A 14,955-nucleotide genomic window follows, 5' to 3' on the forward strand; every position below is an offset into this window, starting at 1 on the left:
TATCACAACAGTTAGTACAATTGATACAAATATTTTCAAGTATTTGTGATCTGAGATCTTGTTGGTTGTGTAATAGAAGCCCGGCTGGTGCGATCCCGAGGTCAAGAGTTGTTAGCGATCAACCAGCGAGAACAACGGAGAATGGAAAACTTATCAGAATCGTAAAGTGGGAAGATTGAAATTAAATAACAAGGATATAAATTAAAGAAAGCAAGTGCCCTTGTGCATTCTCATTCCTCGCCAGGAAAGACCACGAATGTTTACCCCTTGACACCTTCCCCTTGACACCTCTCGCCCTCAGTGTCTGACCTCATCATTCTATCTCTCGGGGGGGGGGGGCAAGAGATAAACCGTTGCTAGCATAGGAAGCACAATAGGTCCGAAGGTATCCACAACTTAGGTGTGCCCATACACCACACCACTCAACATTGCGGATATATGATATGTTTCCCATACAAAATGCCTTGTCTTAGTGGTTTCCCCGAACCAAAATGTAGGATCGATTGGAGAAAAGGTCCGGGATCTTTGATCGGGGATATGCGGCAGGCCCTCTGCGCTACACCTCATTCCAACATGACGGAGAATTGGCAGCCCCAGGAGCCTCAATTTTTTGTCCGTCTTGCGGTATATCACGCCAATCCAGCTCCTTTCGATCCCTAGTTTGGATTGAGTTTTACCTATGATAGAATACCATCCTGACTTCCATATTCCCTTACAAACTACTTGATCGAGTGATACCTTGTGACTATAACTCGCACACCCACTCCCCGCCCCACACGCACAGAACACTTACAGACCAAAGAATAGTAAGGGTACTTTTGCCTACGCCACGAACAGACTCAGACGGCAGGACTACTAGAAAACGTGCTCGAGTACTACTTTGACCTTTACGCGCAAGGCTATTTCTTGCCATCTCATAACTTAACCCCGGGTACTCTCCTGCTCGATCTATCACATGGCCTATAATTGAGAGCACTAATCTCGAATTTTCCGAAGTCGACAGAATTAATTTTTGTTGTTACAGCGGTATCATATTAATCTATTTCATTACAGCAGGATACAAACAGGTGGTCATATACTCTAATCGCTCCGACAGTCTATCATTATACAAAAAAAACAAAAAACAAATTAGAACGCCAAGAAATGGACAGCAACAAATCCCAATAACCCCACTTTCCATCGTGTTTATACATTCCATTATGTATAGAAGTCATATCTTACTGTGCTTAACCAGCATGCCCGGCTTCCAAAAAGAGTTTCTCCCACTATCACACAAGATCGTCAGCACTAATTCATTACAAGATGAACAAACAGGTGGAGGCAAACCTTCATAAAAAGCGACCCAATAACCGTCATCGCCCCGGCCACGATTAAGAGGATGTAATTCTTATCCATGGCCTTGATGATGGCGTGCAAGACATTCTTTCTTGTCTCCCCTTCAAGACTCATGAACAGCTCACTTCCACTGCCAGCCACTGCGCCCTTGATCGCTGCGGTCGGGACGCCCTCCAAGAACGGTGTAATGCCCTTAACACTCTCGTTTAAGAACACACTACCGCAGATAGCCAATGCGATGACTATTCCGCCAGTCTGTGCGAGAGAGATGTATCCAACCGCGGAGGCCAACTGTCCTGGCTTGACCTTAGCCTGAGCGACGGAGAAAGATGCCTGCACGTAAGAACCTGAACCGATTCCGATAAGGACGGTGTATCCGTAGATTTTAGTGGTAGACGTGGTTTCCTCAACAGTGTACATGAGTGATCCCCCGATTAGGACCATCGCACCGCCGAAGAGGTACCAGGGGGCGTAATACCCGGTCTTTGACATGGCCCCGCCATTAACAATACAGAAGACCACCATGATAATAATGAATGGTAGTAATCTCACGGCAGCTTCAAGCGCTGTATCCCCTCTGACGAACTGGAAGTATAACGGTATGTAATATGTTGGCACGAAGATTGCGGTGGAAGCAGCCGCCATCATGGCAAAGAGCAATACCAAAAACGGATCACGAAGAAATTCGCCGGGGAACAGGCGCTGCGCGGGAGTAGTGAGGACCGAGTACGCCTGGGTCACACCAAAGGCGATGATGAGGACGCCACCAACGACGAATAAAGTGATTTCCTGGGAGGAGTTCCACTCGTAGAGTGTTCCGCCAAAGTTGATCGCCATTATCAATGAGACGAAGGAGCCAATGTTTAGGATAGTGCCGAGCCAGTCTAGCTGTTTAATACGTGACCCGAAGGGTGTGTTGGCCTGGGGGTCTGCCGAGGGGAGGAGCATGAGGTAGACGGGGGCAAAGAGTGCCCCGATCAGCAGGTTTATGTAAAATGCCCAGCGCCAGGTTGCTGGAGATTCGGAGAAAGCGCCGCCGACGACGGGTCCGAGAACTGTTCCGAGACCCCATGCTATACAGAATTAGCATTCGCATAGGGGTAGAATACAATGAAAGGGGGGAGGGAAGAATCATACTCAATCCTGTAGTGCCGATATACGCTGGCCGCTCATGAACAGTCGTCGTGACTGACAGTAAATTCAATGAACCAAGGTACATTCCCGAACCCTACGTTTGTCAGCAAACACCATCATACATGGAAGCAAGAGAATCATACTCCAAGACCAGCAACAGCTCTCCCAACGATGAGAGCATTCATATTAGGCGCAGCACCACAAACTGCGCTACCGATTTCGAAGATCAAAACAGCGAGGATATAAAGCCATTTCGCGTTGAAGACTCCGTACGCCTTTCCCCACGGAAGGATTGTGGCACACCCCGCAAGGACAAATGCAATTCCGAGCCAACTCAGCTTCTCAATCTCGCCAAAGTCGGTAATTACCGATGCTTGGATATCGGCAACCTGACCTGTTAGATTTTTCGTACAAGACTGTAGGTGAAGAGGGAACATACAACTGTGTTGTCAAGAGCAAACAGAAATGTGGAAGAGAGGATTGATATCACGACGAGGACCCACTAGATGCCATACTTTTAGTTCCAATCAACTAGATTTCTCTGGGGGGGGGGGTCACATACTAATACCCCCTTGACGGTTCGCGGAGGGACCTCTTCAGCCGACTTATCCCCCAATACCAAATCACCAGTACTAGACGTAGCGGCCGAAGGTCCCCTCTCCACGTCCCGCTCAGGTACCCCAAGGCTCTTCTCATTGAACTCTGGCCCGGGTGAGGGCGTCGTTGATGGTAGGCTCATTGTTGATGACTTGCGCTCTTTCGTTCTTTCTTTATGATAACCAAAGTCTAACTCGAGAGGAGAAGAGAATGCTGCTGATGGGACTGGAAGATATCCAAACCATGGGAAATCGAGGGTATTTGTAGCCCTCTCCTTCTCCCCCTCCCCTCAAGGCCATATCGCTGACTATCACTAAGTGCCACTCTCATTAATGTTCTACCGATGTCATCATCCAAATAACCTTCAAGCAGGGATGGTGGGTAGGAGATTCCCAGCGCCTGGAACAGTGACAGGATCCAATAATCAACTATCGGAACAACTCGAACAAAAGAAAAATCTTCCAGGAAGTTAGAATTCCCCTTCTCGGCTATGCGAGGGGAAAACACGGCAAGCTCAGCCCTCAGTTGAGACAAAACAAAAGAAATATGTACAGTACTAGATGGTACACCCCCCTGCTAAATTTAGGAGACAACTACTACGTCCTAGATAGCAAATCGATCTTCAATTCGAATATTTGCCGTGTTCCTACCTGCGTACAGAAAAAGTGAAGGAGTGTGAAAGTACAGTACTGTGTATAGTACACACAAATGCGGTAATGGGTAAGGTAAGGTGAAGGGTGCATGCGAACCAGGACCATGGGCCCTACCGTAGCACTTTCCAAACTAAACAACACTGAATTGTATCATAGCATGCATCATCACGCATGACCCTACTTTGCTCCTTTTTCTCCGGTTATCGCAGAATTCGCCTATCTCCGCCTAACCTACTCGTACCGCTTAATTCCACAGCCTAGATTTATCATCACATACATGCACCTCGTATTGCGGAGGAATACCATGCCATGAAACCAAGGAAAAAAGAAAGAGAGCGGGCATCACCGGGCGAAATGTTCTTCCGAGATGGGATATCCCTGTCGCCGCCGGCGACACTCGAGTGCGGGGATAGGGTTTGAGCTACGGTAAGGCAGCCGAGAGGTGGAGTTTATTCGGATGCCGGGATTAGACTATGGGTTGTTTAGTGGATGGGTGGACGGGTTAATGCAATGCGACGGCATGATTTGTATGGTAACCGGTGGAATGGACGGCGCGATGACTCGAATGACAGGGTAACTGGAGCGATTACTATTCACACCCGAGCCGCATCCAACTCTCCCCCCGAGCGAGTGAGTGAGATTGACGATTTCGAGAATTTAACACCATGATACCCGTACTCGAGTACTCGAGTAGGATACACTTCCCCGCAGTCCATCCTGGAGAGAAATTTATTCCCAATTAAGGAAGGCTGCTTTCCACGCCCCGTGATCTTCCGAAGCAAGTTGCTTCAATCGCAGTGCACGACGGAATACCCGAGTAAAGGATAACCGCTCCGCATCCGGAAAAATACTCAGCCTTTCTTTCTCCCCGCCAATTAAACAACCATCGTGACTTCTAAAAAAACACTCGACAATCTGAGCAAAGTCGAAAGAAAGAAAAAACTCCTCCTATCTTAGACATAAATCAGGCCATACCGTATCTTGGATAAGAGGTTGGTTTCTGGTGTCTAGAATGGTCGTGCCGACAGAGTCCCACTCGATGGTGATGCCCTTTTTTTTTTTATTTGGTCACTCAGTGAATGCATACGCCTAAGACATGAGGGGGTATCTTTAATTTCACTTTTACCTTTATTTTTTTTCCCCAACCTCGGTCGGATTGTCAAGATTTCCCAAAGCTCCAATATGAGCTCAATTTTGCACTTTTCGATCCCCGTCCTATGAGACACCCGCATTCCACCTCAAGCCGGTCTGTCATCCAATGGTATCATCACTCAGAAGCAGCCACAACTAACCTAACCGCAGCCGGATTCGAGGCTTTAGGGCATATCGAGACCACAACTATGATATGCTGCCATTTTGCTGTACGGTACTCGTACTCGTAACTTACCCCACTACCTCGCTGTTCGATGCTTCGGCTCTTTCCGGTGGGGCAAATTTGTCCCGGCGACCTCACTGAAACCTGGCTGATTAACACACTTTTAGGCTCCTGAACTGCCCAAGGTGCAAGGGGCACTTTTTTCCTTCCCATCAGCCATGAGCATTGCACACTATGGTATCTATGTGTGGTCCAGGAGTCCGGTAGCGGCGGACTGTGATTGGATATTATATTCGAAGGAAGGTAACGTAAGTTACTTGGAAAAGCAAGCAGAGGCATATCAATATCGTACTTGACATCGTCTTTCCCGCCTAGGCAGGTTATTCCTCCGGCATCGGCACCAGACGGAGACTCCTCGGCCGGGGAGACTGTGCGCAAGCCAATAAGTTACCGACTTCGCTGTGTGCACTTTCCGTGAATGCCAAGCTTCCCACTTTCCCAAAAAGGGAACCACATCAAATAATTCTACGATATCCCCAACACATAATTAAAAAATGAAAGCTAACCTTATTGACTCCATTAGGTCAACACCCTACCCGAGTAGAAAGGCCTCTTGAAAGGACTTTTTTTATGATAATATTATTCAAAAAAATCGATTCCCTACCGACGGCTTTACCGCATGTGGAGTGCTGCTTTCTCCAAGTTTTTTATTGTTTCGCACGGCCTCCCCCTCTCTCGGAAACTCCCACCAATCGGCACCAGACTGGGTGCGTTTCTTAGTTCGCACTTTTGCTGCAGGGTCAGAGTTGGGCTGGAGTCAGAAGTTCATGGCCTACTTGTCGTAATGTCATGTACTGTACAGCACCACCTCCGGGTTGGATCAACCTGATACCTATGAACCAATAGCTAAACGTAAGGTAAATTTATGATATAACAAACAGCCATACAGCGTGTTAAACCTACTATATAAGTAGCGACATAATTCACTTACACTTCGGACCCCTCCAGATAATCATGTATCGTCACTCGTTTTCATCCTCCCCCCTCCCCGATAGTAGATGTAATGAATCGACCCCAATATTACTCTAATCCAAGCCTCGCTCTGTGCCCTGGAAATATGGCGATATCTCTTCTCTTACAGCACTTCCCCTACGGCACCTACACCCCTAGAAGCCCCGCTCTTCCGTACAATATCCATCCATATTACGACTCCTTCCCTCGAGAGCGCCCCGAAACCACCGCGGAAACCCGGCAAGGAGTAAAATGGAGGCAATGAATAAAACAAAACAAAAATAAGAATTGACCGTAGGGTGGATCAAACGCATACAAGATCTAATAGGGACCGAGACCTAGCATACCATCCTGGACGCGTCGATTTTTCAGTCAAAACTTTTACCAAGAATGTCTCTTTGCCGCTAGGTTCCATCTAAAAGCCGCCCTGACATATGATATGACAGAAAAGAAAAAGTATATGATATGATACCTCGAATGATCACAGGCACTGTATAGCCCAACACCAATACTTTCGGAAAAAATTGGCGCCACTTTTATCTCCGAGGGATGTCTGTCTCAGGGAGCGTCGCGGTGTTTCTAAATTTGCGCGCGCCGAGCACGGGCATTGATTTCAGCGGCCCACAACTCCAGATTTTGATTAGAGTCCGCGGATGGGGGCAGATAAGTGGGTGTGGTAGCCCCCCCTGTGGTCGGTTTGTTCGGGACACGATAAGCCCTTCATGGCCATCGAATGGAACAGTAATATATCATCCAAATGACCCACACCTCGGCATAAACTGAATAATCATCACAAAAAGAAAGTGCAATTCTAGTCACTGTTGACCTATGCCGGTATCCTATAATAGCTAATCCTCCCGATTGCCCTCCACCTAGTATCAGGACCGACACTTCTATGGTGTTATTCGATATATCGGAATTCAGGATGCCGATAGCCCAGCTTCTGCGCTTGCTCCTCCGTTAACCCCACCAACCGGCTATCTCGTCCTCCTCTGTCTCGTAGAGCGTTCTCTCGGCGAACGTATAAGATACCTAATAGACCTATCAGGGCCACGCAAACCTCACCACCTAGAAGATGTTAGCCCTAATTGATATTGTAATAAGGTGAGGGAGAGATACCAAGGTTGATTGAATGCCCTCGAATATATCGTGGAGCGTCGGAAGGGACATATGTCCACCTATGCCGTCCATTTAATTTGACGCGACAAACGGAGGAGATGAGAAAACATACGTCGCGACAATTGCGCCGCATGTACCAATGCTCACAATATACCCTCCTGTTACAGCTCTAACCGAGGGTCCCGCTGCATCTATTAGCCACCCCCGTCGTCGTTAGCATTCTCCTCTCGTCGGTGAGTTAGAAGTCCTGAAGAAACATACTATTCAATCCCCAACTCAAGAACGTCACACCAAGCGGGAATGCGCCACTCGAGGCAAAAAAAACTGCCATGTACTTTATATTCGGCTCATCCACACTTACGAGAATCGAGTATCCCGTCAGCGTCAGAGCTGTACAGAGTATAACATAGAGACCGCGTTTTCGATGGAGGTCCGAGAGACGGGCTATAGCGAGTGAGAAGCAACATGCTACGACGTAAGGGGGAACAGTGAGGAGCTGTGGATATTAGCAAGGTTGAAACTGGGTGGGGGAGGGGAGAGGTACTTGAGCCTTTGTTGCCCTCCACCCCAATGCACTCAGGATTGTCGGCTGACTAAATCAGACTGATATCACTGTAAGGGGGCAAGCATTTAACTAACAAGGAATAGAGAGAAACTCTGCACCGTAATGTTGCAGAAGAAAAATCCCATACAACAGATGATATTGTTGATATTGAAGATTGCTCTCTTCACATGCCATGATTCAGTTTTCTCACTGGCGAGCTGTGGCTGTCAGCTGAGTGATACCAATCATGGTGGAAGGTAACTCCTACTTCTCTATGTTCAATTCTCATCCTTTCCGCCGCGATCCACCGCTGTCGTTCGCTGAGAAACGTACAGCTCTGGGGAGTCTTGGGCATGAGGAAGTATCCCAGGACTCCGATTGCGATCGTGATCTACGAAATAATCGTCAGTAGGGTTTATCCGAATAAGAGCAGAGGGAGTTCCCACAATGCCTTCAAAGAAGAAGATATTTCTCCACCTAGGCTGCATGTCAGCACCCATTCCCCGGGTTTGTTTGGGAGTGGGGTAGTACAGACGTATGCAGTTCGGACCCTTTGGGTCCCCATTCAGGAATTCGCCTACATTTACTTCATCAACTCTGACCGTTTAGCATCCCCGGGTTCATCCTAACTTACGTCAAAGCTGTCGCCAGGAATCCACCGAACGCTCCGGCGAGCGAACCAGCCGAGGCAAGGAGCCCTACCCGGAAGAGTAGCTCGGCCCGCTTATAGAAGCAGCTCATAAAGAATGCCATTCCCTGATCCCATTAGAATCGTTGGAACAGTTAAGACAACTAGGGAGCGATACCGGCATTGTTCCCCCCTCTGCGAGTCCCAGGAATGCACGAGCTACGCATAGTTCCTGGAAACTTCTCACAAATGCCGTCCCCATTGACACAATGCCGAAGGCTATTATGATTGCGGGGACTGGATTTCCATGCTGTTAGTTTCGGCGGGTGGTTGGGATGATGGGGGTTGAGGGAAGTAAGTACTGTAAATCTTTGGACCTATGTCGAAGATTAGCTTGGTAATTACCTATCGGTAGACCGGGCATCTAGGTTTAGCTACCTATCCTCTTGAGTAATATGTTGCTCGGAATCTCAATACTTCAACACCAGCCACACTCAGTCAGTCATACACTACCCCCGCTACTGTGGCTAGAGAACCCACAGAAGAAAGGGAATATAGAACGCGGTCAACGCCCAATTAAACCTAAACCCGACAAGATTTAGGTCCTTTTGCATCCCCTGAATCCGTGCATTCCTATGTTCATCTGCATCAGCGATCGTTCATCATACAACTTGCCGTCCTCACCACCATACCCGATATTTGCTCTAAGCACCCCGCGAGGACAAGTTAGCAGGGCTACATCACAACAGCTATAGTCACCTCGTAACCCACCGATCGAGAAAGCAAAGCAGATACAGCACTACCAACAGCGGTAGCAATCTCCAATCCAGCTGCCTCCTCACCTGTGCCTCCTCCTCGGCCGACCACGACCCCTCATCAGATGCTATCTCGTACTTCTCGTCGAGGGTTTCCTTCACTACGTTCTGGTCCTCCATGTTGTGCGGTGGTCCACGGTACCGTTTCTGTAGGTCCAGGACTCAAGATCGGGGCGCAAACCCACCCTTAAACAGCTTCGCAGAGCATACATAGTGTGGATGGATGGAAATGAAAGGTTGGGAATCCTGCATGCAGAAGTGCAGTGTGTTAGTGACCCCACGGAGCCCTGCGCAAAAAGGACTATCCCCCGAACCCTCCAGCACTCGAAGGAGTAAAGATCACCTATTATATATCTCAGTTTTTTACCGCACCCCACGGTAGGTAGGTCGGTACCGGGCGGGTGGCCTAGGGAGTATTTCTGGGGGTTTCTCGAGTGCTGGTGTGTGATTCGAACGCGGTTGGTAGCCTCTTTTCCTCGAAAAATTGTGTGGCAGAGGCAAGGCTGGTACCAGGGTTATCACGGCTTATCACTATTAAAAAGGCGATACCGCAAAACCCCCTATAATCTCCCTTATGGCGCTAACTTCCGCATTTGGAACAAAACGCTCCGCGAAAGAATAACGGTAGTGTCTATCTGACGCTGTATAACCTGAGCGTATGGAACTTGCTAGGTCTCATTAACCGGCGCTCGCAATTTCGTTAACCCCCTTGAACAAGGTCTGTTGTACTTGTCGTTCAGCTGTCCCGCTTATCCGATGGCAGATCGTGCGGGTAAATCGGTAGTGCCCACAGTTTGGATTGCCACCTAGAGCTCTTGGGTCCTTACAGGGTCCCTCCAATGTTCACTACTAACTCACTTGCAGTATTAATACCCGCCTTTGACCTAGGAATCTTCGCCGCATTTCACCTAGTAATCCCAATCTTCATGAAAGCACACACAGGTTTTCAATTCTCGTGGTTGAGGTTACTACAGGCTTTGCTGAAACAACGGCTATCGTTCACACATTGCGCAATCGTCCTACGTTTTGGGTAGGAATCCACTACTTGTAACACTAGTGCCCTTCAACCGACGTGAGAATTAAGTTAAGGAGCTTAGCTTGCTCGACTAACCTCCGCCCATCACGAGGGGACATCCTTGCCGTTATCCCTGTAAAAGTCTGCTTCTGCAGCCCTGCAAAGCCAACGAGAGGAACGTTCTGGAGAGGGGTTGTGCAACTCGCGACACCCCCACCCCCGATCAAAAACAGCCCCACGGTCCCCACCTCCAGGAACCCGTCCACTTTCAGATCAGCCAATCTCACCTGTATTCGGGTTACCAGTCTGAGGAAACGACTCACACCGACTGGCATAGGGATTTTGTAGAATTGGGTAGAGGGTTTGCACGGGTTGGATTGTATTGGAATTGCTCGCGTATTGTGTCACAAGCGTGCCCTCAGGGACTCACATTGAACTAGGTGAGCCAGTCTTTCTTTTTGGGTTCGCGTGTTATCGGGGCAGACCGCAAGCTAGGGAAGCTGATACGGGGTCTCAATAAACGTCAGCTGCGCGTTTAGAAGTATCGCCGGCCCCTATGTCCCGGGTAAAGAGCCCCGACCTTGCCAGCTTGTAATGCCGAGAAAGCAGGAAGGTTTCCTCCCATCTATTGGTCGAAGCCCTCTTCTGTCGCACTAGCTCAGCCATCCCTTGAAGCCGAATTCTACAGTGCTAAAGACGCAAAGTTCTCCCCTCCATAGGTGTTGTGTTCCGCCAGTTTATATTCCAGATGGATCCTACCAGCAGCCAAAATAGTGGGTATCCACTCCCTCAGAAACTCACCATGAACAGCCGGAGCCCGGGCATTCGGTGTGGGAGTGCGCTCAAGTACGCGTTTACCGCACCGGTCGCTAGCGAGGCATCTCGAATACTTGAAGGTCGACTTTCCTTAAGTGTGATATCGTCAGGGATCTAGGAACGTTCCCGCACTCCGCCTTTTTGACAGAAGCTCGGTGAAATGTGTCCGTTTCCCGGGAGTCAAGGAATACTGCTTCCGTATGTATGGGAATGAGACGACAGCTTTTTGAAACCATCGGGGGACGTATTCCCCCCCCCCCTGTTTTTTCGAGTAGCAATGAGTGAGTTAGCCTACGCACCGGCACGGCGCGGGTTGTGTGTCTTTTACTTTGCACTTACTTTACTGGTACTGGTATGATACAGTGTAGCGGATGTCACTTACATTGGGAATAACTTAACAAGGATAGAGCCAGGGCTGTCACTCTGTCTCCACAGTATCACCTTTTTGTGATCACCGCCAGATGTATGGGTGTCCTGGGCTTTGGGTTAGCTAGAGGTCGTCACGGACATTGTTTACCGCGACCTAAGCTAGGACTCTCCTTACCCATTTCAGTCCTAGCTACTGGTCCAGAAGACCCTCGTTCAGATACGTCGTAGGGCCTTTAACGGCCTCCGCACAAGCCCCGGAAAATTGAACCTACAATTCGGTAACACGGTGATGAAGTCGCTCTTCATAGTCACCTACAATAAATCACTCCACCACCCTGTATGTAGCGACCACCGTATAGTCGGGTCCTGTCGGTGAATCAGCATCATAGCTGGCTCTGCGGGTTAATTCTTACAGGCTTAACACACTACAACCGGTTTCTTGGTGCTTCGCTCGAGTGCACGGCTATGGAGTTCGGGTACAAACAACCTTCTAATCCATTGACCATGCGTGCAAAAGTTTTTTGTCATGGGACTGCCAATAGCACCGGTGAAAATATTTGTATCTATTGTACTAACTGTTGTGATAATGAAGTAACAATGATAACCACAATAAAATCTGAAGACTTAAAGATTAATCCAAGCTTGCGCGCTCTTTCTAAGAACAGGGCTGAACCTACCCTTTATATACCCTTTTATTGTTACATGAGCACTGCCTCATACCAAGGAAATCTCTAGAGGATGCTAGAATACAATAGCATATATACTCAGTCATGTGGCTGTGTCACATGACCAACACAGCCCCATCACTGGATAGGAAAGGAATAATGTAATTTCCAACACTTCCCCTATGGTTCCATTCCTAACCTAACCAGAAAACTTTCAAATAATACTCTAACCAATTCCTTTATACATATATCTGCCAAGTTGTTCTCTGAATCAACTCTTTTTTCCTCAATTTCTCCGGTTTTCCTCAACTCCCTCATATAGTAATGTTGTACATCAATATGTTTTGTTCAATCAGATATACTGGCATTTTTGGTTAACTCTATAGTGGCTATATTGTCACAATGGATAGTCGGTATAGTATTGATTCCTATATGTGACATCCCTCTTCTTAACAATATGCTTTGTCTTGACATATTCAGTGCCTTGGTCACTATGTAGTTGTTTAATCATTTTACCGAATTGTATATTTATCAGTCCCCAAAAGATCTGTATTGCTGTAACTGCTCCATCCTAAGACTTCAGTAAGTATATCCAATAGTACCTAGTATAATCATCAACAAATGTCATGTAGTACTTGTTCTTGCCAAGAGTAGGTACTGACATATGACTACTCAAATTGGAATGTACTTTTTCAAATAAAGATTTTGTGCTAATTTTGATAGTCTTTGGTATACTATGTGTTGATTTGTACTTATTGCAGGTATTGCAATCGAAGTATTAAGAGGTGTTGATAGGTGTGGTGTCCTTGTAACAATCTTTAATCTCTTTTGGATATCCAAGGGCATGATGCATTTCTTTGTAGGAGGAAATCATAATACTTTCTTTTTTGATTCTTATATACTATAGTTTTTCTTTCTTATCTGCTACTATGAATATTTTCCTTTCCTTCTCAAACAATCTCTTCTCCTTTTCCATTACTATCCTTATACCAACATCATCCATTTGGGATTCTAATACCAATGAGTATCGAAAGGAGGGAACAGATAGTATCTGTTTAAGGATGACTGTATGTTGACGTCCATCTAACCTGCACATATTGTAAAATGTTCGCAGGGTGCTAATCACGTTATCGGTAATGGATACGATAGTTGGCAGGTGGCCTGCTGTTCCAGAGAGGAGGCGAGAGCTGAGAACTAAAGGAGGCTTCGAGGGTGTACTGGGGAACAAAGAAGTAACCGTTCAACCAAGTATATTGAAATACTGTCTGTCGAAGTCTGTGTAACTGGTACGGGTACTCGGTTATTGGTTTTGTTTTATGTTTTGTTTTAAGTATCGCTTTGATACTTGGTTTGTTTTAAAGTATCGTTTGATACTTGGTTTTGTTTTATGTTTTGTTTTAAGTATCGCTTTGATACTTAAGGAGTTTTACCAAAGTGTATCGATTGATACCTTTGATTAGTTTTGTTCATGCTAGACATGAACAGATTTGTGTATTTAAAGACCGCCTGTTTCTACGATAGAAAAGGCAGACTTCGACAGACAGTATTTCAATATACTTGGTTGAACGGTTACTTCTTTGTTCCCCAGTACACCCTCGAAGCCTCCTTTAGTTCTCAGCTCTCGCCTCCTCTCTGGAAGAGCAGGCCACCTGCCAACTATCGTATCCATTACCGATAACGTGATTAGCACCTTGTGAACAGGTTACATTTCTTTAACCTCAGTAAGTGGTTAAGAACCTGTCCCTAGATTTAGGCCTGATCAACCTATCGATATCCACCTCAGAACGCTAGCGGAGAGAAGCGGCAGAATCACAGTACATTCGGCTTCATCTCAAACCCAAGATAGAGTCTTTGACGACCAGGAGTGGGAAGCAAATCCCACGGCAAGACCTTACAAGGAAGAAACAATCCCGGCGCTTTGCTAAAGAGCCGGGCGATCCTGCAAACACGGAAGATACACAACCTCCAGGAGAATTCCCTTCTACTCCAGCAAAGAAGCCTTCCTTTGAACCTCCAAACGACCCCAAATCTAGTAGCGAATCAGATATGGCTAGCACAGGAGGAGGGCCTTCTGGAGGAGGGAAATCTCGGGCAAGGCCTGAAGAAGAGGAGGTACCCGCAGCAATTGAACCCCCTAAGTTTAAACTTCACCTCCAAGCGAAGTTCACAGGCGAAGGGAAAGACCTCAAACCTGAAGCCTTTGAACGATGGGCCACAGAACTCTCACACTTCCTACTCTTACAAGGAAAAGATGTGGAAGACCCTACAACCGGACTTATTATTGGATCATTCTGTGAAGGAAAGGCAACCGATGCATACCACCAATGCTATAAGGATTTCGGTGGGAATGTAAGATTAAGAGGATCTACAGTTCTCGATTACCTGAAAGGACAATTCCAATCCTCTATAACCAACGACCTCCTATACAACAAATTCAACCAGCTCCAGCAAGTTAACGGAACGCATGTCAAGCGCATCACCGATGTGGCTACGGACCTAATAATGTATAAGGACCGAATGGAGAGAGGAAGTATCTCCAAATACATCCTGAAGCGACGATTCTATGACACCATGCACCCTACCCTCTGGCGAGAAGTAGAACCACTCGAGGAAGACGGCGATGATATTGCAATAATAATTGCAAGAGCAGAACAAAAGGACGCCATTCTCCATGAGACCAAGGCCTACAAAACACAGACATCCTCTAGTAGGAACAGCCAGCCACGACACAAAGCCTCCAGCAACTCTGAAGACGATACCCTACGAGTTTTCAAGAAGAAAACAAAATCCTCCAAAGAATCGAGACGGCAAAAAGGAGAATGTTTTGAATGTGGAAAAACAGGGCACATGGCAAAGAACTGTCCTACAAAGAAAGGAAAAAGAAAGGCAATTAAGCAGGAGGCGTTGGCCAACAATGTTGAAAGAGATAACGCCCAATC

At 47.1% G+C, this 14,955-nt stretch overlaps 3 protein-coding genes; 1 reads left to right on the top strand and 2 right to left on the bottom strand.

Moving 5' to 3' along the window:
* Nucleotides 1-1,042: 1,042 nt before the first annotated feature.
* GSTUM_00005001001 (uncharacterized protein) lies at nucleotides 1,043-3,284 on the bottom strand. XM_002836996.2 has 6 exons: nucleotides 3,032-3,284; nucleotides 2,909-2,971; nucleotides 2,613-2,858; nucleotides 2,473-2,563; nucleotides 1,327-2,408; nucleotides 1,043-1,265 (listed from the first exon to the last, which is right to left on the bottom strand). Exons 1-6 carry the CDS (start codon nucleotides 3,206-3,208, stop codon nucleotides 1,227-1,229), a joined length of 1,698 nt encoding a protein of 565 aa, XP_002837042.1. The 5' UTR covers nucleotides 3,209-3,284; the 3' UTR covers nucleotides 1,043-1,226.
* A 2,813-nt stretch (nucleotides 3,285-6,097) lies between these two features.
* On the top strand, nucleotides 6,098-6,794 carry GSTUM_00005002001 (uncharacterized protein; the record flags this gene model as incomplete). XM_002836997.2 has 1 exon in its annotated part: nucleotides 6,098-6,794. The coding sequence occupies one exon, from the start codon at nucleotides 6,098-6,100 to the stop codon at nucleotides 6,308-6,310; it is 213 nt and encodes a 70-aa protein (XP_002837043.1). The 3' UTR covers nucleotides 6,311-6,794.
* A 35-nt stretch (nucleotides 6,795-6,829) lies between these two features.
* Nucleotides 6,830-9,337, bottom strand: GSTUM_00005003001 (uncharacterized protein). XM_002836998.2 has 15 exons: nucleotides 9,096-9,337; nucleotides 8,877-8,969; nucleotides 8,775-8,812; nucleotides 8,699-8,713; nucleotides 8,515-8,633; nucleotides 8,343-8,464; nucleotides 8,244-8,285; nucleotides 8,155-8,185; nucleotides 7,977-8,099; nucleotides 7,804-7,926; nucleotides 7,709-7,753; nucleotides 7,426-7,660; nucleotides 7,277-7,355; nucleotides 7,165-7,223; nucleotides 6,830-7,113 (listed from the first exon to the last, which is right to left on the bottom strand). The coding sequence occupies exons 1-15, from the start codon at nucleotides 9,269-9,271 to the stop codon at nucleotides 6,947-6,949; spliced, it is 1,467 nt and encodes a 488-aa protein (XP_002837044.1). The 5' UTR covers nucleotides 9,272-9,337; the 3' UTR covers nucleotides 6,830-6,946.
* Between the last annotated feature and the right edge of the window lie 5,618 nt (nucleotides 9,338-14,955).

This window comes from Tuber melanosporum (assembly GCF_000151645.1).
Source record: "Tuber melanosporum whole genome shotgun sequence assembly, scaffold_17, strain Mel28".
Classification (NCBI taxonomy): Eukaryota; Fungi; Ascomycota; class Pezizomycetes; order Pezizales; family Tuberaceae; genus Tuber; species Tuber melanosporum.

Excerpts from the sequence above, each read along its gene's own strand:
- GSTUM_00005001001 (XM_002836996.2), bottom strand. The coding sequence starts at position 3,208 with ATGAGCCTACCATCAACGACGCCCTCACCCGGGCCAGAGTTCAATGAG. Across the intron at positions 2,859-2,908 it reads TTGCTCTTGACAACACAGTT|GTTGCCGATATCCAAGCATC; the intron begins GTATGTTCCCTC and ends CTAACAGGTCAG. Across the intron at positions 2,409-2,472 it reads TATCGGCACTACAGGATTGA|CATGGGGTCTCGGAACAGTT; the intron begins GTATGATTCTTC and ends AATTCTGTATAG.
- GSTUM_00005003001 (XM_002836998.2), bottom strand. The coding sequence starts at position 9,271 with ATGGAGGACCAGAACGTAGTGAAGGAAACCCTCGACGAGAAGTACGAG. Across the intron at positions 7,927-7,976 it reads TGAGAATTGAACATAGAGAA|CTCGCCAGTGAGAAAACTGA; the intron begins GTAGGAGTTACC and ends TGACAGCCACAG. Across the intron at positions 7,224-7,276 it reads TGCGGCGCAATTGTCGCGAC|GTGGACATATGTCCCTTCCG; the intron begins GTATGTTTTCTC and ends TGGACGGCATAG.